The 24425-nt window shown below is 43.5% G+C and overlaps 1 protein-coding gene across 1 annotated transcript in view; it reads right to left on the reverse strand.

Moving 5' to 3' along the window:
- Window positions 1-24425, reverse strand: part of RAB7A (RAB7A, member RAS oncogene family) — a 71193-nt gene that overhangs the window by 15891 nt on the left and 30877 nt on the right. The window contains exons 2-3 of the mRNA XM_019430964.2: window positions 4108-4168; window positions 2442-2568 (exon numbers count right to left, since the gene is read on the reverse strand). Coding sequence (XP_019286509.1) covers window positions 2442-2568; window positions 4108-4160 — 180 coding nt within the window. The 5' untranslated portion in view covers window positions 4161-4168. The remainder of the gene's footprint in view (window positions 1-2441; window positions 2569-4107; window positions 4169-24425) is intronic.

Consider the following 24425-nt stretch of genomic DNA (forward strand, 5'->3'; position numbering starts at 1 on the left):
CTTTCCCACTGTTTCCAGACTCCAGTGACCAGTGGTTCTTCAGATGGTGTTCACTCCAGTAGTGCAGCAGTATAGGGTGCAAGCTTAGTAGGGTATGTGGGCTCTATTATAATGGCCCCAAACCCAGGAGGACCTGGGGTCTGACTTCTGAATCAGCCCACATCGCCGTCAAAACCACAGCTTGGTCCTATAGCTCTGTTTCTCCTAGGTACAGGATGCAGCTTTTAGTCTGACTGGTACACATGTGGAATCCTCAGGTGCTACTTTACTCTAGTACCCTGAAGCTATTCTGTTCCCTTCTGCCTTCTATTGTCTCTGAGAACTCCTCTAACTGTTGTTAAGTAATCAGTCTCTTCTCTTCAGAGACAGATTTTGCTTGTTGGTGTTCTGCAGTTTTGAGTTTCCCAGGTAATTTGCTCACTTCTTACAGCTGTTTTCTTCAGGTGTCTTTAACCTGCAGTTTAACTGTTCGTTTGTCTTATTTCAATGACCATCTTTTCACTTCTTGAAGTTCTACGTTTTCCATATCCTCATTTTTTATAGTGTCCTTTTTCTCTATGGTTTCTATTCCCTTTCTAAAAATCTCTAGTCGTTGGGAACATCTTTTGTGGTACGTTATTTCCTCATGTGGCTATGAGCTCACCTTCCGTTCTGAGGTTGCAAGTCTTCCTATAAAATGGTCTCGACTCTGCTTGTGTCAAGAGTGGCAGGGGTTTATAGGTTTATGTCAAATTCTTTAACATTTCTGTACCATGTAGAGTATAAGCTCAGAACCCACACATGAGCATAGTGGGACTGAGCGTCTCCAACAAGAAGGCAAAGAGGCAAAAGCCCCAAGCTTTTACTTCATGCAGAGCTCTGCCACTTCACTGGATTAAGGCATTTGTTCCTGTTTTCACATCTTTCCAAGGTCCCATGTGAGTGGGAGTCTCTCTCCCTCCCTCTCTCTCTCCAAGGGGATTCCTAGTTCCAGCTCTTCCACCTTTTGTAGTCACTTCTCTTGCCCATGGTGAGTGATAAAACTCTAGTCCTGATTATAAAGTTGCTTTTAAAGCATCATGACAGAAGTCCCTGGGCTTATCACTAGTTCTCAGTTCCATCTTCTTTCCTGTAATCTGGAAATTTCCTTTTCTCTCAAGCTTGGCCTTTAAAACTTTAGTCTGAGCCTGGGTGGCTCAGTTGGTTAAATATCCGACTTTTGATTTTAGCTCAGACCATGATCTCATGGTTCTTGAGTTTGAGCCCCACACTGGACTTCGGACTGTCAGCTTGGGAATCTGCTTGGGATTCTCTCCCTCACCCTCTCTGCCCCTCCCCTGCTCACATGCACATGTGAGCGCATGCGCTCTGTCAAATAAAACTTAGAACTTAAAAAAAACTTTAGTTGTATTTTAAACATCTCTATGTGTATGTGTGAGGGAGGTGGGGAGGGGAAATCCATATTAACTGCATCCTGGAGGTGTAAGTCAAGGAAGTGTCAAGAGTCTTTATCCTCTGGGAGCACGTCACAGCTTGAGGTCAATGTGCATAAAAACCATCTGTAACGCCTGGATCATTCAAACATTTCAGCAAACTTGGCGTTTGCTAGGACTACAGTGGGATAAGAACTATATTTGTCTCAAGAGGCCTGAGTCTGCCAAGGGCATCATTTAATATAGGAAGAAATAACTGCTGTGGAGGTAGGAATTTGAAAAGACAACACCTGGGCTAAAGGTTGGAGACCTGGGGATGGGCAGAGATGGGACAAAGGGGCTGGGCTGGAAGCAGACATGTGCAAGGACAGGGTTGTAAGAGCAGCACATGGTTTGGAAGAGCTGGCAAAAGACAAAAAAGCGAAGTAACAGTTTGTAGCCAGAACGCAAAGGCTTTCCAAAGGCCATATGAAAGAACCCGTATTTTATCCTAACTGTTGCAAGAGAAGCCCTTGAAAGATTAAGGTGATACATGCAAAAGCCAGGCTGGCTTAAAAGAAACTCAACTTTGGCGGCTACAGGCAGGACAGATGAAAAGAAGCCAGAAAAACAGGGAACTACATTAATAGCTACTGTAAGAACCTAGGAGAGACCCAAAGATGTTCTGGCCTAAAAAACTATGCAAGGATATTAAAAAAGGCATGAGTTAGACATTTTGGAGACACAATAAGACAGAGGACTGTGTGTTTTCAAATTCAGCAAAAACAAAAACAAAACCCCAAAACAGGAAGTCCAATGAAATTTGAACTTTTCTGGAAAGACAATGAAAAATTTCTAGTATGTCTCATGCAATATATGGTCATACTTGATGTCCTGTATTTTCTCGGCAATATCACCTGTGGAAAATTATCCATGAATATAGTAGTAGGAACTGAAGAACAGAGAGGGGAAATGCCTAGGCATGAAAAAAAGGGTTCAGAATGAATGAACTAACAAGATTTGATTGGCAAAGTTGTGACATGTGCTTACCTGCATTGTAACTAGTCTGTCATCCACCATCACCTCCTTTGTCAGAAAGTCTGCTCCTATTGTAGCTTTGTACTGATTACTGAATTTCTTGTTCACATACTGGTTCATGAGTGATGTCTTACCAACTCTGAAATTGGAGAAAAACCACAAGTATAGGTCAACTAGGAAGGGACTGAAAACTGATTCCGGTATTTGCAGCTCTGAAGAGACTTGCCTATCTTGAAAGAAAACAAAGAACTGTAATCACAACAGAGGGCAGTGCCAGCAAACTGCCCAGCATTATTCATTTGAGATTGTATTTTCTCCTGGGATAAAAATAGAGGGTACAAATGTAGTCCAGATGTTGAAAAGTTGCTTGTAAGTTTTGGTACAAGCACCTCAGATGGTAGAGCCTAATATTATTTTTTCCTTCCAGAAAGATGTCAGCAAATACTCTCCTTCTAAAAGAAGCTACAGTAATAAGATCGTCCCAATATTCCAAAAATATCCCTTATGTCTTTGGTGTCTCTCCATTTAGAGGCTGCTATTCAGTCCAAGAAAGTAATGGCAGGAGGAAGTCACTGGCTGAGAGCAGACATATACACCAGTCAGCCACCTGCTGCTTCAAAGTCTAAAATCTGAAGGAGAAAGCACCAGTATTCCACCAAATCAGAATCTACCTCAAAGTAAGCTCTTCCAGAGATGTCCCGTCCCCCGTCCCCCCCCCCCCCCCAGTATGAGAACTCAGCAAAGAGACAATGGATTTCTTGGTGATGAGATTAGTTAGGGCAGGCTGAAGATGATGCAAAAGCCTTCTTCAAAGCCAACTAGATCACCTTCCTTTCTCACTAAGGAACATTCTTATCTGTATATGCAGAGCACCTGGAAGTACAGTTACAGCTTAAGGAAGTGAGTGTTCTCCAATCCAGGCCACCTGCATCTGAATTTTCAGGGGAGAGGACAGGAGATCCAGAATCGAGTAAAGGCCTGGTGATTCTTTCTGGGCAAGTTTGGGCCTAAAACCGTATCCCTCAATCCTGACAGCACACTAGAGTCACTAAGAGTATGGGAGGGAGACAGACAAACAGACAGACAGATGTGTGTATTTAAGGTACTGCCAACTCGGCCCTACCCACTGGTCTGGAAAAACACCAACTTTTAAAAGGCTCCTCAGGCAATTGAAAAAGCCAGCCAGAGTAGAAAAATCACTGCCTTTTTAAAGGGCAGGGGACTTTGGGATATGGAGGCACACCTGTGTTTATTATTATTATTATTTTTAAAAAGACCCAGCTTTCAGTTGGTCTAAGGTTTCACAGGTCACCTCAGAAGTCTCCTTTTCTGAGCTACTGCTAGGCCCCACAGCTGCTAGGCATGGCATCAGTGGCAACAAATCTACTTAAACAGCACTCCTCGGTCTAACCAGCTTGGAAAAAAGGGACTCCATGAAACTGCTCTTGAGTTTAAATAGCACCCCCTCCCCCCAAATCATGCCTGAGATCATGGAACGAAGGGTTATATAACAAGAGATCGTTCACATTTCTGCTGTGCCCAAAACAGCTGGAGACCTGGGGCCCTCATGCCACCACTACCAGAGAAGGAAGTGGCAGGTGTCAGCGTGGAGCGCACGGGCTTCAAAGGAGGCTTCATCCAAACCAATGTGTCAGTTCAAATGGTGAGAGCCACTTACCCAGAATCTCCCAGGATGATAACCTTCAGCAACACTTTCTTCCTAGAGGTCATCCTTCAAACTAAAAGGAGAAAGGAAAACACACTGTGAGTGTGACAGAATTACCAAGGCAAACCACCTCCCCTGGCACAAACCTCTCAAGAGACGCAGGAGAACTGTGTCCCGAGCCTTCCTGTTGGCCATCTTGCCCCTTGAAATGGCCTAAAAGAATGGATTCTCCCTCCTGGATCAGTCTGGATCAATGCTCCCAACTTACTCAACAGCTCGGTCCTGTTTCATTCAAGTCACTGTTCAAACAGCACCTCATCAGAGAGGTGATCACTTTATCGAAAGTAGCACCCCCTCTCCCTATCTGCTCTCTATCCCTTTACATGGCCTTAGTTTTCTTCAGAGAACCTACCATTACTTCACATTCGCATCTATTACATCTGTCTGTCTTCTCCCTTTTCCAATAATCTCTGCCAAGACAGATGTATTCCCTGCTGCATCTCCAGTGCCAAGTAGAGAATTATTATCAAATATTGGGTTAGCGTGAGAATAATACCTGACCTGTAGCTCCTGGGATCACTGTTTTCTAGAACATCTTTTAGGCAGCCTTCCCTACCACTGACCATATGTCAGACGCCTAATCTGTGTTCATCTCTATTCCAGAACTTGCCCCTGTTTACTTATCAAGACAGGGTTCCTGTCTTAATTATCCCTCGGTGTCCCAAACCTGACTCAGTGACTTCCAGGAGAGTAGGAGTCCTAAATTCTGGACCCCAATGGCAGCGACTAATCTAAGACTGCTGGAGGAACACTCCTCAGGCGCGGCTGGAATCCCCAGCAGGAGGCCTGTGTTCTCCTCCAGAATCAGGAATTCAAGACTGAATGTGAGTGCCTCAAGATTGACATCTACATCTTCGGAGAACCACTACCAAGCTCTGGCCCATTATCCTCACCAGACAGTGAAACAGCTAGGGCAGCAGACTACAAGTAACAAGGCCAGGGTCAACTCTACCTCCTGCCTCCAGTGGAACTGGGGGAAATAAGTGTTTACATATAAAAAAGTAAATAAGTGTGTTCAATAAAGCCTGTTATTCTTCTACAGTTTGGGAGAACAGGCAGTCAGGACTGGGTCCTAGAAAAGCTACTTTTTAGTTTCATTTTTAACCACCTAGCTTCTAGAAGGCTGAAGCAGATAGTACTGGCTACAGTGTGACTTAAGCATGCAAAAACTGTTCCCAGACTACTTAGATTTTTACTCTGGCTTTGCTACTTATTAGCTATGTGACCTCAGGCAAATTATCGAACCATTCTGTTGGAATGGGGATACAGGGATCAGAGCCATCATGTCCTAAGGATACTATGAGGCCTGAGTGACTAAAATGCTCAGGACGGTCACTAGAATATAGTAAGTAGTTAACAAATGTTGGCTGCTACCGATTCAATGAGTGTCAAATACAGAGATGTGTAACAGAAGACTCCAGAAGGCACTGAGAGAACCAGGAAATCACAGAGCCTAGACAAGGTAAGGAAGCCACACTCCCCCATTTCCAGGTGCTTGGCTGTCAACTGCTCTTTCAACAGGTGGCACTGCAACAAAGACCACAAACTAAAAGGAAATTTTACAACTGACTACTGCCCCATAGGGCAGGGTTAGATAATGAATCCTATGCCCCTGAGGGTGGCGTTTTCCATGGCTTCTCAAAGAGTGCAGCAGTGGGAGCGAGACCAGAAGACAGTTTTACCAGGCATGTAAACCAGGCCCCATGACACACCCAAGGGTCATGCTGTCTCTCACTGCCCAAAGCCTCACTCCCCTGGCAGGTCTACTTAAGACACCATCTCTGCCCACCAGTATCTGTCTATAAAACTCCCATTAGTGCCAATTAGGGGGCAGTACAAGACGAGCTGAGTTTGTGCAAAACCTGTTTCCTTTAGTCTTCCATCATACCTAGTTTCCCGTGCCCCCCCCCCCACCGTGAGAGGTATACCCCCAAATCACCTGTTACCTGTGGAGCCCCATCACCCCCTCCTTCCTCCCCAGAGACTGCCTTGACCAAGGTTTAAGAATATCAACCCGGGGGACAAAGCAGAAGAGACTCATAAATATGGAGAACAAACTGAGGGCTATGGGAGGGGTTATGGGGGGGGGGGATGGGCTAAATGGGTAAGGGGCACTAAGGAATCTACTCCTGAAATCACTGTTGCACTATATGCTAACTAATTTGGATGTAAATTTAAAACCATAAAAAATAAAACAAGTTAAAAAAAAAAATCAACCCAGGTCTGGTCTACATTTTGGGGTAGAGATCAGATTATGACAGTTGGACAAGATTCAAATTTGAAGGGCAAATTAAGGAAAGGGATGAAAAAAGAGGAGAAACTTTACAAAGAAAGCCTTGAAGAATATTTAGGAAGGATTATGAGAATGTGAAAAGGGATTTCCATAACTTGGTTTAGTGAATTTCACTGATGTACCAAGAATTACTTAATGGCTTTTAAATATTATAAACAAAGGGCAACTGGGTGGCTTAGTCGGTTAAATGTCCGACTTTAGGCTTGGGTTATGGTCTCACGGTTCGTGAGTTCGAGCCCTGCATTGGATCCTCAGTACCCTTCTCTATCTGCCTACCTCCCCACCCCGGCTCAAGCTCTCTGGCACTCTTGCACTCTCTCCAAAATGAATAAACATTAAAAAAATAATAAAGAGGGCTTAAAAGTAAATATTATAAATACTAATTTAACAAATGATGATTTTAAATTTACTTAAAAAAACACCAAGAAATGCGCTTCACCTTGCTGTTCCCACATGACAGATTTCATGTTTGTTTCCTTTGTGTTTCTGCTCACACAGGCTGCAGGCAAGCCGACCTGTGTAGCTACCTTGTTAGGCTGACTCTCTTGAGCAGCAGAGCCCTGAGGGTTTTCTTCAGTCACGGTGATCCCAGAAGACACCTGAACACACAGTACTAAAGTCTCCTAAGTGCCCACTAGAGCAGGTGCACATCCCCAGCACACAATCTGTATTTTGTTTCTCCTATATTATTCTTTTTTTTTTTTATAAATTTTTTTTTCAACGTTTTTTTTTTTTTTTTTATTTATTTTTGGGACAGAGAGAGACAGAGCATGAACGGGGGAGGGGCAGAGAGAGAGGGAGACACAGAATCGGAAACAGGCTCCAGGCTCCGAGCCATCAGCCCAGAGCCCGACGCGGGGCTCGAACTCACGGACCGCGAGATCGTGACCTGGCTGAAGTCGGACGCTTAACCGACTGCGCCACCCAGGCGCCCCTCTCCTATATTATTCTTTATCCTTGTTGCTAGTACTTGCTTCTGTTATAGTCTTCACATCTAATATTCCTTTGAGTGAATTAAGTGTTTAAACAGCCATTCCTGCCTTTTACATATTATACCAAAAATCTGGGGATAGTAATGCTATAAAGAACATCTTTGAACTTCAGTTTGTGGGATCATTTCTTTGGGACACAGCAATCTTCTTAGACTCACAAGACTATCACAGGCCATACTTGGCACTTGTCTACTGAGGACTGGGACAGGAACACAGCTTGCTAGCTGTTCGTGCAACAATCCACATAGCAGCTCTCAGGTACAGGGAGACAGCGTGGGTTCAACCTGACTTAAAACCTTCACTGCTGAGGGGAGCCAATCATCTCTTTGAATAGCTTCTTTAGCTCCATGTGAGGGACACATCCAGCACAAGAGCCACTGTGCTCTGTGAAGCCCAAGCATGGGGGCCCATCAGTATGACGCACAGCCTCTCCCTGTCCGGATGCAATTACCAACCAGGAGACATTTAACCATAAGCCACAGTGCCCAGCAACAGAAGCAACAATCTGCCTTTATCAGGTTCCCAGGAAACAAAATTAACCAAAGGTCAAATTCTCACACAGGAAAAAAAGGTTTTCCTAAATTTAATTTATAGATAATGTTTAGGAATGGGGTTACTGAGTCAAAAGTATAAACATCTTCATGACTTTCACTAACTCACTTTCCTGAAGGATTTTCCACATTTATACACTGCAACTGTTGCAATGGTTAACAGCAGTAGGACTTAATATTTTTTTATTACTTTTTAATTAAATTTTTAAAGTTTACTTACTTTGAGAGAGAGAGCAAACGGGGTAGGGTCAGAGAGAGAAGGAGGAGAGAGAGAATCCCAAGCAGGCTCTGTACTGTCAGCACAGAGCCCGATGCAGGGCTCAAACTCATGAACTGTGAGATCATGACCTGAACTGAAATAAAAAGCTGGACACTTAACTGACTGAGCCACCGAGGTGCCCCAACAGCAGCACAGGACTTAAATAAGAAAATGACAATCTCGGGGCACCTGGGTGGCTCAGTCAGTTAAGTGTCTGACTCTCAGTTTTGGCTCAGGTCAGGATCTCAGGGTTTGAGGGTTCAAGCCCTGCATCCAGCTCTGCACTGACAGTACAGAGCTTGCTTGGGATTCTCTCTCTCTTGCTCTCTCAAAATTAAAAAAAAAAAACTTAAAATGACAATCTTATTGAAACAAAGGGAATCTGAATAAATGAAGAGATATTCCCAACAGAAATCCTTAATACAGAGACAAAAATTCTCCCCTGCTGAAACAATACTAAGGGTTGTTTTGGAACTTGATAACCCAACTTTATTCATAAAAATAAGTGCACAGGAATCCCTCCCATTCCTCTCCCCAAAAGAATATTGATAGAGGACTTGTGTTAACAGTCTTGGAAAGTATGTTATACAGTATTAAAAATATGGGTCTGGAATAGGACTAAACAGAAAAAGAGCCCAGAAATGAACAACTCAGACAAATATAGCATTATAAAATTCAGTAGCAAAAGGATGAAAAAATTCACTAAGTGAAGGCAGCCAGAAAAATTCTGATGAGAATTAAGATCCCTATACTTCATGTTCCAAAACAGATTCCCAAAGGAGTAAAAATTTAAATGTAAAAATGAAGTTGAAAGGAATACACACAATATTAGCAGGTTTTTCCTGGGTGACAGAATTACAAATAGCTTTGTTTTCTTTATGCTATATTATTGTGACCTGTGGAGGGGGGAAAAATTTAAAAAAAGATTTTAAATTTATTTTAATGTTTATTATTTTTGAGAGGGAAAGAGACAGAGTGCAAGTGGGGGAGGTTCAGAGAAAGAGAGGGAGACGTAGAAACTGAAGCAGGCTCCAGGCTCTGAGCTGTCAGCACAGAGCCCCACGCAGGGCTTGAACCCATGAGCTGTGAGATCATGATGTGAGCCAAAGTCAGACTCTTAACTGGCTGAACCACCCAGGCACCCCTAAACATTTATTTATTTATTTATTTATTTATTTATTTATTTATTTATTTATTTATTTAGAGAATGCACACATGCAAGTGGAGGACGGGGCAGAGAGAGAGGGAGGGAGAGAGGGAGGGAGGGAGGAAGAGGGAGAGAGGGAGAGAGGGAGAGAGGGAGAGAGGGAGAGAGGGAGAGAGGGAGAGAGGGAGAGAGGGAGAGAGGGAGAGAGGGAGAGAGGGAGAGGGGGAGAGGGGGAGAGAGGGAGAGGGGGAGAGGGGGAGAGAGGGAGAGGGGGAGAGAGGGAGAGGGGGAGAGGGGGGGAGAGAGAAAGAGAGAGAGAGAGAGAGAGAGAGAGAGAGAGAGACAGAATTCCAAGCAGCTCTGTGCTGACGTGGGGCTCATACTCACAGACTGTGAGATCATGACCTGAGCCAGGATCAAGAGTCGATGCTCAACTGACTGAGCCACCCAGGCACCCCAATAGGCACTTTTTTTTCTGAGCAAACACTAACAGTATTCCATATGCTGAATCAATTCTTTCCCTCAAGGATAATTTTTCTTGTATAATAAATCAATAGCTAGAATTTTCCTCTATTAGCCTGAAGTTATCACTTTCTTCATCTCTGAAGCGGAGAAGCCAACTGCCCAACAACAAAGAAAGCCCAAGTAAGTAGAAAAGGTCAGGAAAATACTGTTCAAGGGGCTGGGTTGGGCGCCTGGGTGGCTCTGGCATCAAGCATCTGACTTCGGCTCAGGCTACGATCTCAAAGTTCGTGGGTTCAAGTCCCATACAGAGTGACCTTGTGCCCTGCTTTGGGTGAGCTCAAGCCCCACTTCAGGTGGGCCCCACTTCTCTCTCTGCGCCCCTCCTGGGATTCTCTCTCTCTCTGCCCCTTGCTCACTTGCTCCCTTTCGCTTTCTCAAAAAAAAAAAAAAAAAAAAAAAAAAAAAAAAAAAAAAGCCAGTGGGGGGGTGGGGGTGTCTGGGCTGGGCAGGGTCAGCGAGGGCCTGTCAGGGTCAGTCAGAAAAGGCCTGACCGAGAATGGTCAGGTGGAGGGCAGAGAAAACAAAGAACTGATATGAAAGAAACTGGACCAAAAGGAAAGGGGCAGAAGTTGGGGGTCAGCAGGCCACTGCAAAGTCTGGCCAGTGCAATTTTGCGTGGTGATCACAAACTCACAATGACTGCAGTCAAGTGGAGGTGAGGCTCTAAGGAAGTACAGTATTAAGAAGTTGAAAGCAGGGCACTTGGGTGGCTCAGTCGATTAAGCCTCCAACTTCGGGTCAGGTCATGATCTCACTGTCCTGTCCATGAGTTCGAGCCCCACGTCGGGTTCTGTGCTGTCAGCTCAGAGCCTGAAGCCTGCTTCGGATTCTCTTCTCCCTCTCTCTCTGCCCCTCCCCTCCTCATTCTCTCTTCTCTCTCTCTCAAAAATATCGAAAGATTAAAAAAAAAAAGTTGAAAGCAAAGCATCTGCAAAGCCATTAAGACAACAGTGTAAAATGCAGGGAATGAAAGTGAACGAGGTGTTGTATCATGTCCAAGGACACACAGCAATTGAGTGACAGAGCTAGAATTATCAGGCATGTCAGTGCAGGCCCCAACAATCAACCATCATGCCACTCTGTGATACCAGCTCTCACAGCAAAGAGGATCTGTTTCACCAGGGTGGGGAATCAGTCCTCAGTTAGGCATTGTGAAAAGTTCCCTCTAGCAACTGAGGCACACACACAGGGTTTGGAAACCACTGACTTGAGGTCATAACTGCCGTTGTGATTTGCATGTGTGTCTGATGCAATGACAGCACTAAATATGTGAACAAATGCTAAAGGTGCAACAAGGATGGGACAGAGAAATCAGCTGATAGTTTTATTTGCTTGGTGCTGCCAAGTTGCCTACCTGTAACACGTAGGTCCTAATCATACAGTTGACTTTTCTGCTACCCTGTCTCTCCCCGTCCCCCAAATAAAGTACTGAATTGCAGAAAATTCAGAAAGGTACACAAAAGAATGAAGCAAAGACAAAAAAGGCACCCACAATTTCATCTAGAAACAATCACTATTAGCATCAGAGTATAGGTCTTTCTAGTGTTCCTTCAGATGGTTGAGATTATGCTGTATGTAACTTTGCATCCTGGTTTTTTTGTATATTAAATATCCCCCCATGTTATTAACATTAAGGTTGCATGATTTATTTCAGCATACGGATAATCCCGCTCATTTCCTTGTTATTAAGCATGCAGTTATTTTTAATTATGAGATGAACCTATGTGTATGATCTGTCAGCATAACCTGAGCAGACACACAAATGTGTTATCACTAAGCAAAATAGTATGAAAAATTTCAAGGCCCTTGAAACATACTGACGAATTATTTTCCAGAACAGCTTTATTAACACCCACACCAGCAGTGAACTAGTATTTCCATTTCACCATACCCCAGCTATCATTAGCACGAATCATTGTTAATCATATACCTAGAAAAGAGGGTCAACTGGTTCCACCTGCATTTCTTTAGATTAGCAGAGGTCAAACATTTCAACCAGGTATCTCTCAGCTGTCTTTGACGGTCTCTGCCTGTTTTACCTACCATAATGTGATTTATTGCATACATGGTTTAAATATAGTACTGAAAGGGAAGCATCATGGGGACGCAGATTCCAGAAGTTGTAGGCTTCTGAGCGGATTCAAAAGTACCATTCTAAACTTTAACCAGCATGGAACAGCTCCATCCCATTTTCTTCCAAGACTCCGTGCTCTGTACCTGACCATTAAAGACCCAGCAGCATACCCTGTCCTCAAAACCAACAAATAGAAGGGTCAGAATGAAATAAGCAAGCAACATGTGCTGGTAAAATTTTGGAGAAGGTTACAGGGGAGACACCAGGAAGGCATTTGCAGTCATATACTATTATTGTGCTGGTTATCAACCTGAACAGTAATGTCTACTGTAGGTATGCTCTTTTTAACTTTCCAAAGTCAAGAATCAGATTAGGACCTAAACAGTTGAAGAGCACAGAATAAAAGACCCCTTCCTGAATGCACTCTGTAACCAGGCACTACATTATAGACTTCACTAAGGTCATGCAGTTAATACAGCAAGCCTATAAGGTCTTATTCTCATTTAACACATGAGGAAACAGAAGCTCATAGGTGTTCACTGGATTTGTAAAAATATTCAGATGTGAGACTGGAGCCCACGACCAATTACAAAGACCTTGTTCATCTCAGCCACTACACTGGGTTGCCCACCAAGATCAAAAAGGCATTTCATGCTTCCAAATAACCCAGAGGGTGAGATGGAGTGTATAGCCAAAACAAGACCAGCACGAGCTAGTAACATGTTGAGAAATTGGGCGCATAGTACTGCTCATGCTATTTTTGTACATATTTGAGATTTTCCATAAAAAATTGTAAATACAATTCATACTTTTAACAAATTAGGAATGTCTGGAGGAAAAAATCAAGAATGTGTAAATTTATTTTCATTAATAAAAATACTGTGGCAAGTTTTTATGGCAAATGTGTCCCAGATTCAGGCTTGATAAATCATCATCTGTGATGATCAGCTTTTGGTCTGAGGGCAAGCCGACTGTTAGTTTTGTCACCATAGAAATCTTAGGTTGGAAACACGGCACATACCTTCTAAAAAGGAAGCCTATATCGTTCAGAGCCTGGAGCCTGCTTGGGATTCCGTGTCTCCCTCTCTCTCTGCCCCTCCCCCACTCACACGCTGTCTCTCTCTCTCTCTCTCTCTCACTCACTCAAAAAAAAGAAGACTATATAAAAAAATTGTTATGACTTTGATAAGAAGTAACTTAAAAAAATTTGTTTTAATGTTTATTTTTGAGAGACAGAGCATGAGTGGGGGAGGGGCAGAGAGAGGAAGACACAGAATCCAAAGCAGGCTCTGGGCTCTGAGCTGTCAGCACAGAGCCAGATGTGGGGCCGGAACCCACCAAGCACGGGATCATGACCTGAGCTGAAGTCAGAAGCTCAACTGACTGAGCCACCCAGGCGCCCAGTAACTTTTTTTTTTTGAGGAGGCTCCACACCCAACATGACCCTGAGATCAAGCGTCACATGTTCTACCAACCAAGCCAGCCAGGTGCCCCCAAAGTAACTTGTTTTAAGATCAGTTTGAGAAAGAAAGGGAGAGGGATAATAGGAGTTTGGATTCCTACAACAGAGCAGCTTAAGAGCGAAAGTGAACGGGTGCCTGGGTGGCTCAGTCAGTTGAGTTAAGAGTTTGACTCCAGTGCAGGTCATAATCTCACAGTTTGTGGGTTTGAGCTCCGCATTGGGCTCTGCCCTAACTGTGCAGAGCCTGTCTGGGATTCTCTCTCTCTGCCCCTACCCCTCTTGTGTGCTCTCTCTCAAAAATACATAAATAAGCTTTAAAAAAAAAAAAAAGTGAAAAGTTGGAAAAAGAGCAGATTTTTAAAAAATAATCTCTATCCCCAACATGGGGCTCAAACTATGATCCCGAGATCAAGAGCTGCAAGCTCTACCGACTGAGGCAGCCAGGCCCCCAAAGAATAGAATTTTTCAACAGATAATATCACCTAGCCAATTCCAATTGCTGAAAGACACTGCATAAGGGTTCTACAGTAGCGGGAGACAGCCATGCAATGTCATAAAGGTAAATAAAAACAATTCTCACCAGCACTCCAAGCCAGAAGGTGGAAGAAAGGAAGTTATGCTGGTTTGCAGAAGGTAGGTTTGTTAGATGGGCATAGGAAATACAGTGAAGGAAGTGAAGGAAGACTAGCTACACAGAGGCCTAAGAATCAAACATTACCAAGTGCTTCTCCTGAAAACTCACTGTGTGCTGGTCTCTAGACTAAGCATCTTATCTGGGTAAACATGAAGAGTAAGATAACTGAGTGTTCCTTACAGGACAGTTTAAGGGTGTTCAGTGTCCTTTGGGGAGGAGAGTTGAAGTGTGGCTACTCTAACAATCCAAGGGTTAGCAAATCAGAGAAATCCTCTACTAAAAGAAAGAGGAAAAAGGAGAGGGACATAACAGATTGCCTGAGTTAAACATAAAAATGGTTTCAAAATTCTAGGCCCAGAGGAAAGGCAAGAGAAATAACATCACCAAATGAGGTTGTGAGAGCTACTGAATTAAAATTGAAGCCACAATTTCAAACAGTAGCAAAAATGTCCCTCCAATAAGCAAACAAGAAAGATGGAAACTGGAGTTGTTTGGAAACCCCATGATCAGATGGTACAAGAACCGGGTGCAGGTACAGGAAAGCGAAGGAGAGAAAAAAGTAGGTCACAGTCATACACTTCCAGGAGGGGATGTAAGGCATGAGAGAGGAAAAGGCCCATTCTGGGCAAGGGGTAGGACTGGCAGGGTGCCAGTCTGTCAAGGAGGAGGGAAGGGGATGAGTGGAGGGCTTTGACAAAAGCCCTTTCTGTGGAATCATGAAGTCACTTTGGGGGAGCTCAGGATAGTGCTGGTGTTCCAGAAACTGAGACAACAGGATTAGGCTGGAAAGCAGAATTTAGCAACCAGGTCAGAAGAATCACTATCTCTGGATGCACAACAGGCATTTAGGCAAGCAAGCCACTCTTAGGTTTAACTAACCTTTGTCTTGTTTTTATTGAATAAAGTCACTTGCCTGGCCTAGAGCACCTTCCCTGCCATTCAACTGGCCAATCTCTTAATGCCCTTCTTTCAACACAACTGTATTTCACAATAACTGTAAAACCTTAAATCTAGGTTCTCTGTGCCCAGGGCACCAGAGTTTGTAGGTAGTTTTTCCCTTTTGGGTCAAATGCTGCCTTCATCAAGAAGCCTCCTTTAGCCTTCCCAAGGCCCAAGACAGACTCAAGTCTTCCTTCTGCCAGTTTCCATTATATCCACCCAATAAACGAAGAGATATTATGGGTAGGACTAAGCGATGACCAACCTAGAGTGGAATCTGCCCCAAGAGGGAGCCTACGCCTGGGACATAAATGTCTGGGCAGTGGGCAGAGGCTGTGGAATTTCTTGCCCTGCTGAAGTAGTTTGTACCCTGGAAAGTTCAAGAGCCACTGCTTTAACAGAGTCAAGGATCTGATGAGGAACGTGTATTTTGAAATTCATATTTCAACTACTTTCATGTTACAGCTTACAGGGATTTCCAAGTCTAGGAAAAATATGAGCTCAGTTGAGTTTTATCATGTTCCCCTTTCCTCCTATGAGAGGGCCTGGAGTAACCCTGCAGTCAAATCTTTTTTTTTTTTTTTTTAAGTAAACTCTACCCCCAACGTGGGGCTCGCATTCACCACCCCAAGATCAAGAGTCAGGTGCTGCTCTCCCAACTGAGCCAGACAGGTGCCCCTATATATATATATGTATATTTTATATATATATATAAAATATATATATATATGTATATACATATATATATATTTTTTAAGATACACTGTATTCAGTTGTATCTCAAATTTCACTGCTGAGGGAATACTTGTTTGTGTTAGGATTTTAGGACTTCAGTCTAGATGCCTGTGCTAAAATGGGAATGTCAGCATTCACCGGGCACACAAGGGCAGTACAAAGAATAATAGATGGCTGGCCTTGCCTTCTAGAGGTTTGCTGTCTGGTAGGCAAGAAGACATCATCATTACACAGGGCATATACAGACAGTACTTTAAGAGTGCTGTATGGCAAGGGAGAGAACTGTATCAGCAGGAATACTGGAACATTTCAAAAGCAAGACTGAACAGCTGTACCCACAATGCCTAAGGAGTGTTCAATGTGTCAAAACTAATTGGTCAGGATGTTTTACTTGTTTTCCATTCCTTACTAGCCTCAGAGAAGTTCCCAGGAAGCTCAGTGGGAGATGTTAAAAGGCTGAAATGAGAAGATCAAGACTGTGAGGGGTCAGGTCTGAGGAGCAGCTAGACATCAGAGGGATCAAAAAGAACCGTCTGGGGGCCAAGACAGCTGGGATGTGCACAGGGCCCAAGGGGACAAATCCACCATGGCTGGAGCTGGCACACAAAAGCTAAAGCCTCTCTCGCCATGGGCACTCTAGACGACCAAACCTTACACTATTTCTCTAGAACAGGCATCATTTCCACCCCAACAGGCCTTGTGTCTCAAGTGCACTTCGCGCTCCTTCCCCAGGGTCCCACCCCCATCATGTACCCAGGAGCCTGCTCATGTGAGAAGGGGCAATGTCGAGGCGGTCTTGACGGCCTGTCTTCCTGGACACCACTCCGCAAGCCCCAGGGCATCTGGGTCCCATGTCCCTTTTTATCATACGGAATCGTGACTTACCTGAGTGTCTGTCTGTCACCTAACTGGGGGCGGAGGAAGAGGAAAGCTCTCCTTGAAGGCAGTCTCTCCTCCATCCCTGGATCCCCAACTCCCAACAGTGTGCATGGCCCACGAGGGCTTGGCAAACAATGACTGCTTGGACAGTGCACATGTCCTATGCAGTAGTTACTACATGCCCCACACAGTAGTTACTAACCACAGGTGGCTACTTAAATGAAATTAAGTGAAGTCAAATAAGTTCCTCAGCCACACTAGCCACACTCTAAGTGCTTAATAGCCAGCTGTGGCTAGCACCTACCATACTGGACAGTGCGGATATAGAGCATTTCCATTATCACAGGAAGTTTTATAGTACAGTGCTGGTCTAAACAATTCTGGAGCATTTCACCAGGATTAATACGAGCCCTCAAACATCTCAAATCTCAATTTACGGCCATTCCTTGTTTCATTATCAATAACCTTCCACCTTTCATTCTTGACAACACAATAAAAATGCTGGTTCTTCAATAGCAAACTTTCTGTCTGAATTTTTCATAAGCTTACTACAGCAGGATAATGCCGCATCACATCTGATACATGCAACATGGATTCATGAATCTCAGAATAATGACGTTGAGTGAAAAGGCAGACACCTCTCCCCCAAAAGTACCTCCACAGAATGCACATCTACGTAAAGCATACACACAATTCCATTGAAATGAAATACCAGAAAATGCAAACTAGAAAGCAAGCCAGTGGTTGTCTGGGGATGGGTAAAGGAAGGGGAAGTAGGCAGGAGGGAGGATTTACAAAGGAGCCTTAGGAGACTTTTCGGGGTAATGCATTCATTCATTGTCTTGATTGTGGTGATAGTTTCACAGATGTCAAACTGTGTTGTGTCAAACTCAACGTGTATAGCGTAAACAGGTATGGCATTTTCTATACGGCAATTATACCTCAATTAAGGTGTTCTAAAAGAAGAGACGGTAATAGGGGCATCTGGGTGGCTCAGTTGGTTAAGCATCCAACTCTTGACTTTGGTTCTGGTCATGATCTCAAGGTTCATAAGTCTGTGCACTGACAGGGTGGAGCCTGCTTGGGATTCTCTCTCTCCCTCTCCCTCGTTCATAAACTTAAGAAAAGAGAGAGAAAGTAATCAGAGGCTATCTGCAGATATTTGAGGGGATGACATGGAAGAAGTGGTGACCTTGCAATGCTTCAGTTCCCACCTCATCGAGGACATCAAATCCGGATTCCAGTTTAGGCTTTTCTTAATTATCTGCTGCGCACACACTTGTCACGTGTTCTGTCAGCATCTAAAGTCACATTACATACAGAAATCCACCCACCCAAATCTGTCCTTCTCAAGAGGAACATTCTCTCCTGTGCTCAGACTCAACACTATTTCCTATGTTCCTTTACTCTAAGCATTACATCTGATCTAGTCCCACCCATAACTAATCCTCCCCAAACCTCTCCTTTCCATTGGAACAACCTCACTTTGAATCCTCGCTACTTACTGCACTTTATTTCCTTAGCCCCAGAGTTCCCCTGCTCTATTTAGTCTGCTTTGCTACATAATGTTATACATAATGTACATACACAATGTTAGCTACCAAAGGCAGAGCTCCTTGGGCTAACTCTTACAGCCTTCCCAGGATAGGCCCCCGCTCCCTTTTGGTCTATTTGCCTACCACATCCAAATTCCCCTTCCACTGTACCCTGCCTCTCCACACTCTCCCAGCTCCGGATCCTACAAGGAGTATCCCTCTTGTACTATGAGCCAAACCCAGCAACTCCTGATTAGCCTAGAGGTAAACAACTGACGGAAGCTGTCGATCCACACAGTAGGTGCTGAACCACTCACATTCTCAATGGAATCTCAATGCCAGCATGCAGCTTGGTTAAGCAGTGCCACATACTAGGCACAAAGGATGCAGAACACGCAAGTCAGACCCAGGTGTCAGTAGAGAGAACAGAAGAACACACTTCATATCCACTAGGATGACTATAACCAAAAGGACAGACAGTAACAAGTGCTGATGAGCATGTGGAGAAACCGGAAGTCCCACACAGTCCAAGCTGGTGGGAAGGTAAAACTGTGCAGCTGCTCTGCAAAAGGCTGGCAGTCCCCCAGAAAGTTAAACATAGGGGCGCCGGCGGGGGGGCCTCAGTCGGTTAACCATCTGACTTTGGCTCAGGTCATGATCTCATGGTGTGAGGGTTCGAGCCCCTCATCGGGCTCTCTGTTGGCACAGAGCCCACTTCAGATCCTCTGTACCCCTCTCTCACTGCCCCTCTGCGCATGCTCTCTCAAAAATAAAAAAAGAAACTTAAAAAAAAAAAAGAAAGTTAAACAGTCACCTTATGACCCAGCAATTCCAGTCCTAGATATGAACCTAAGAGAAATGAAATGAAACATGTCCACACAAAAACTTGCACACAAATATTCATAGCATCGTTATTCACGATAGCCAAAAAAGAGGAAACCACCCAAATGGTACCAACTGATGTAAAGAGCACAAACTCCCAGTAAGAAAAATAATTTGGGCCCTTAGAAAAACTAAAAAAGTCAACAAGGGAGGAGAGATGAGCAACCACAAGATGTTCCACAGAGATGACAACCTTCCCACTCGTGCTAAGCTGGGCTGAAAAAGACTTCCCTAAGATTCTCCCCAGTATCCTTGTGGTAATTCCTCCCAGCCAGTCCATGTGAGTGATGAGCAGGACAGAGACAGCCTTGACTGCATACGCTATTCCCATGCCTTGAAAGAAACAGCTCTTAGCCACAACTTTCTCATTTTGCCAAATTCAATCCCTTTCCAGTGCCTGAGACGTTTCTACTTCTGACTCTGCCAGTTGACACTGCTTTTAACTGGAAAGGCCTTCTTGCTCCTCACCATCCTTGGGTAACACAAATAACGCCTCCAAAACTGAACAAATTTCTGTCTTCAGTTGGCCTCTCTACTCACACATGCAGAAAATTACCACTAACATTGATGTGCTCTACCAATAGACACGCTTGGAGCCTGGGTCCTGCTTCAGATTCTGTGTCTCTGGCTCTCTCTGCCCCTCCCCTGTTCGTGCTCCGTGTCTCTCTCTCTCTCTCTCTCTCTCTCAAAAATAAACTTTAAAAAAATCCTTCTTTTTAAATTTTTTTTAATCTTTTTTTATTTTTTTGAGAGACAGAGCACAAGTGGGGGAGGGGCAGAGAGGGAGAAGGAGACAGAATCTGAAGCAGGCTCCAGGCTCTGAGCTGTCAGCACAGAGCCCCATGCGGGGCTCGAACCCACAAACCGTGAGATCATGACCTGAGCTAAAGCTGGAAGCTTAATCAACTGAGCCACCCAGGCGTCCCCAAAAAATCTTTTTTAAGTAAAGAAAACAATTAAGTTTCGAAATGACGAACAGTAACTACCAGTTGCTGAATAAAACGCAGGCTACACCAAAAAACACTGGTAACCACTGTTAAACACTGGTAAACACTGTCACGGGCAACAGGAGGTAGGTCATTCATCACGGCAGCAAGACTGGACAAAATGTACCATGTGATTCCTTTCTGGCTTCATGATTTTATAATCAGCTACCAAGAGCATCATAAAGTGTAAATTCTGATGAACAAAATTATTTCAAGAAACCATTATTTCATATAATTCCTCATCCTGAAGATATGTAATTAGAGGAAAGCAATGTACCCTGCCTTTTTAATAGGAATTGTACCAGCTGACAAGTAGGAAAAAATTTTGAACAGATGAATGCCAGAAGGAATGATTGAAATAGAAAAAAAAAAAATTATTCTGCAACCCTGAATGAAAAGGAAAGATTCAGGTCAAGATCATCGATGATGCTAATACCATAGATGAAAGGTGGGTGGGGAATTAAAGATCCACAAGGCACTGAAACAGCATTTCACAGATCACTTCCTAATCACAGAGGCTGGGAAGGAAGAGCAGTACAGAACTGTGACTACCCTAATACAGCGATTAAACTTATTCCCACCAACAGTGGGATAATCAGACATTATGAAATGTTCTTGTCAAAAACACATAACCTAAATTTACCCAAGCTTTTAGTTGTAATTTCCAGGACACAAGAAATACCAGGGCTAGAGGAACACATTGACTATCAAAGGATGCAACCTGCCAAACCCAGAATGTGGAACATTCTGTTAAGACAATTGGCTTGATCTTTTCAAAGTTAATGACATAAAAGCAGGGAGGGGAAGGGATCACAGTCTAGATGAAAAGACTTGAGCATTTAGGGGTGAAATGTCATGATAATATCTACTTTATTTTGTATTAGGTCAACCAACAGAACAGATAGAGCAAACAGACTTGACCCTGCAATAACACAGGTCTCAACTGTGTGGGTCCACTTATATGTGTACTTTTTACAGGACAGTACTGTAACTATATTTTCTCTTACTATTTTCTTAACGTTTTTTCTCTAGCTTACTTTATTGTAAGAATACTGTATATAATACATGTAACATACAAGTGTTTATGGGTGTGGCTTCTGGTCAACAGTAGTCTATTAATAGTTAAGTTTCTGGGGAGTCAGAAGTTATACTTGAATTTGACTACATGGGGACTTGGTACCCTTAACCCCTGCACTGCTCAAGGATCAACTGCTGAAATTAGGTAGGAGTGTGTGTGTTCGTATATTTTATGATTCTATTTACTTGCATTTTTTCATAACAGAACACTTAACTTATTAGATGTTTATTTATTTATTTAGAGAGCATGTGAGTGAGCAGGGGAGGGGCAGAGAGAGAGGGAGAGAGAGAATCCCAAGCAGGCTTCTCGCTGTCAGAGCAGAGGCCAACGCAGGGCTCGAACCCACAAACCGTGAGATCACGACCTGAGCTGAAACCAAGAGTCCGACGCTTAAGCGACTGAGCCACCCAGGTGCCCCCGGAATAGAACATGTGAAAAAGAGATGGCTACTCCACATTAGAGGAAGAGTGGCTTCCTGAAGCAGTACTGTTAGAGCATGACCTCTGACCAGATCACATTCTGATACTTAACCCCCAGGATTCCCCAACTTCATCGTGGGCTGTTAGACCTGCCAAGGAACTTCAACATGCAGAAGTGCCTCAAATAAAACCTTCCAAAGTACTGCAGGTGTGCTTAGACAGTTGAGCACTTAGTTCAGATTTAAGTAATCCTTTGCATCTAGTCATACAATTCCCTCCCATTTTTTTTGTTTGTTTTAGAGGGTTGTGTCTGTGATAAGACTTCAGAAAGTTAAGAAGTGTGGGAGGGGTTTGTAATAAAGAATAATAAATAACATGGTCTGCTTAGTTTACTGTGTTGAGACAGAAGAGCTTGAAAGGGCACAAATTCTAGTAAACATTCTTTTTTTTTTTTTTTTTTTCTCCCCTATAGGGAATGAGAATACAAGCAAAAGCAGACGAGGGGCAGAGAGAGAGGGAGAAAGAAGCTCAAGCAGGCTCCATGCCCAGCACAGAGCCCGACCAAGTGGTGAGATGCTCGATCTCACATCATGACCTGGGCCAAAATCAAGAGTGAGGTGCTTAACCAACTGAGCTACCTAGGTACCCTGGTAAACATTCCTTCTGATTCCTGAGGGACGGTGGGCAGAAATCCTTAAAGTTTCCATTGTTTTCCCTTCCCTTACTCCCTTAGCCTTTTTCATCTTTAACCTCCACACAACAAAAGCTATCTGCAGCCTAGAACAAACTGACCCATCATTTTTAGTTCAATATTGCCAAGACTATCCTCACCCCAACAGGTCTTCAAATTTACTAGCATAAAGTTATAGAAAGCATTCTTACTTTATTTTATTATGATTTACTGTGGCAAAATATGCAGAACATAAAATTTACCATTTTAACCTTACTAGCTTTATAAACAAATTTTCACATCTACAATTCAATTTCCTTCCTCACATGTAAGAGAGAGACTTCCTGCCCACCTCTAACTGGTTGTAGGGTTGTAGGGAGGATTCCACGTGTGAATAGGTAAAGCAGCCTTGTAAACAATAAAACACTTTACATGCATACAACTTCTCTGAAGTCAATATGGGACTGACAGTAGAGAATATGATTCTTGCCTTGTCTCTCCTACAAACAGGATGAGATTTTAAAAGATTTCAGTTAACACTATTCCCATATGTTTTTTGAATCCATTAACCTAGAGACTGTTTTCCTATAGCTCTCACTCACCCCAAAGCTACCCATCCTTTCATTTCTACATCTCACTTCTGTTATGGTTGCTGGATGAACTTCTTCACTTTTACCCAAAGGCTTAACTATCAAAAAAGCCTGTTGGTTAAGTGACTAAACTTTCTGCCAGAATACAGCTGGCTGTTCAAAAACCAGACACTAGTTCCCTGAATTCTAAGAACTATCTGAGAAACAGAACTATGTAAAGGATCATATAAGGATACTCTGGGACCTATCTCTAGGAAAGAGTGACTCTATTAATGCCAAGTTCATTAGTCAGGGTTCTCCAGAAATACAGAACCACCAGAACCACCAGAACCACCAGATGGAGAAAAAGAACTTACTGGCTCTGCTGGCACCATAAAAAGTCCAAATTTTGCCAATTACCTTCAAGTGAGATTTTAAATATAATGTTAAGGGGCACCTGGGTAGCTCAGTCAGTTAAGCGTCTGACTCTTGATTTGGGCTCAGGTCATGGTGTCACAGTTCATGAGTTCAAGCCCTGCATCAGGTTCTGCACTGATGGCGTTTGGGATTCTGTCTCCCTCTCTCTCTTCCTCTCCCCTGCTTGCTCTCTCCCAAAATAAACTTAAAAAATATATATATGTTGTTAAAAATAAACTTCAAAAATAATACACTTCATATACATGAGATTTACATATACAACAATGTATACGATCATATAAATATATATGTGAGCATATAAACACATACATAAAATTTCTACATATGCCATTTATTACAAGGAAGTAGCTCACATGATTAAGGAGGCCAAGATCTGCAGTGTGAGGGTCTGACAACCAGGAGAAAACCTTCAGAGAGAGTGAATTCTCTCTTGCTCAGCCTTTTGTTCTAGGCAGGACTCTACCGATTGGATGAGGGCAAGGTGCTTTGCTCAGTCTACAGATTCAAATGTTCATCTCATCCAGAAAGATCCTCACAGATAGAGCCAGAGTAACGCTTTACCCAAATAAGCGGGCATCCGGGCCCCAGTCAGGCTGACACAAAATAAGCCACCAGGCCAAGGGGTAGGCACAGAAAGCTAACAGAGTCAGGTGAAATGAGGAACTGTGATGCTCAGGCACAGGCCCAGCTCTTTGGGCTGAGAAGGAAATGCTAACGAACAGCAATGTCACAAGTTTCACAACACTGCTTCTATTTCAAGGGTTACATTACTGAAGAGTAGGTTTAACAGGACTAACACCGGGCTCACACAATTTCGGCAAAACGAAGATCCACCCGCCAAACACGATCGCCAACAGACAGCTTGCTTCGGACAACATTTAGAGAGATCACTGCTGAATACTAACTCAAGGTGAAGGACACAGCTACCCTGATAAAAAAGGAAAAGGGACGAACATTTCACATTCCATAATTATGTGCTTTTCTACCACACCACACTGCATGGCTGAGCACACCACGAGGTGGTAAATCAGTTTATGTAACTTTATTCTTCCTTGGTTGGGATAGTTGCTTTAGAACAGAGCTTCTCCGTTTCCCCATTGCTGCTTACTAGCCTCAATGTAACTATGAAATCATATTTCAAGGGCAGAGATCTGTCCGCTAAGATGCAGTTTGGCTTTATTTGAGAGGAAGAGTGTGTATGAA

Source organism: Panthera pardus, unplaced genomic scaffold (genome assembly GCF_024362965.1).
Source record: "Panthera pardus isolate Hobbes unplaced genomic scaffold, ASM2436296v1 HiC_scaffold_8, whole genome shotgun sequence".
NCBI classification, from domain to species: Eukaryota; Metazoa; Chordata; class Mammalia; order Carnivora; family Felidae; genus Panthera; species Panthera pardus.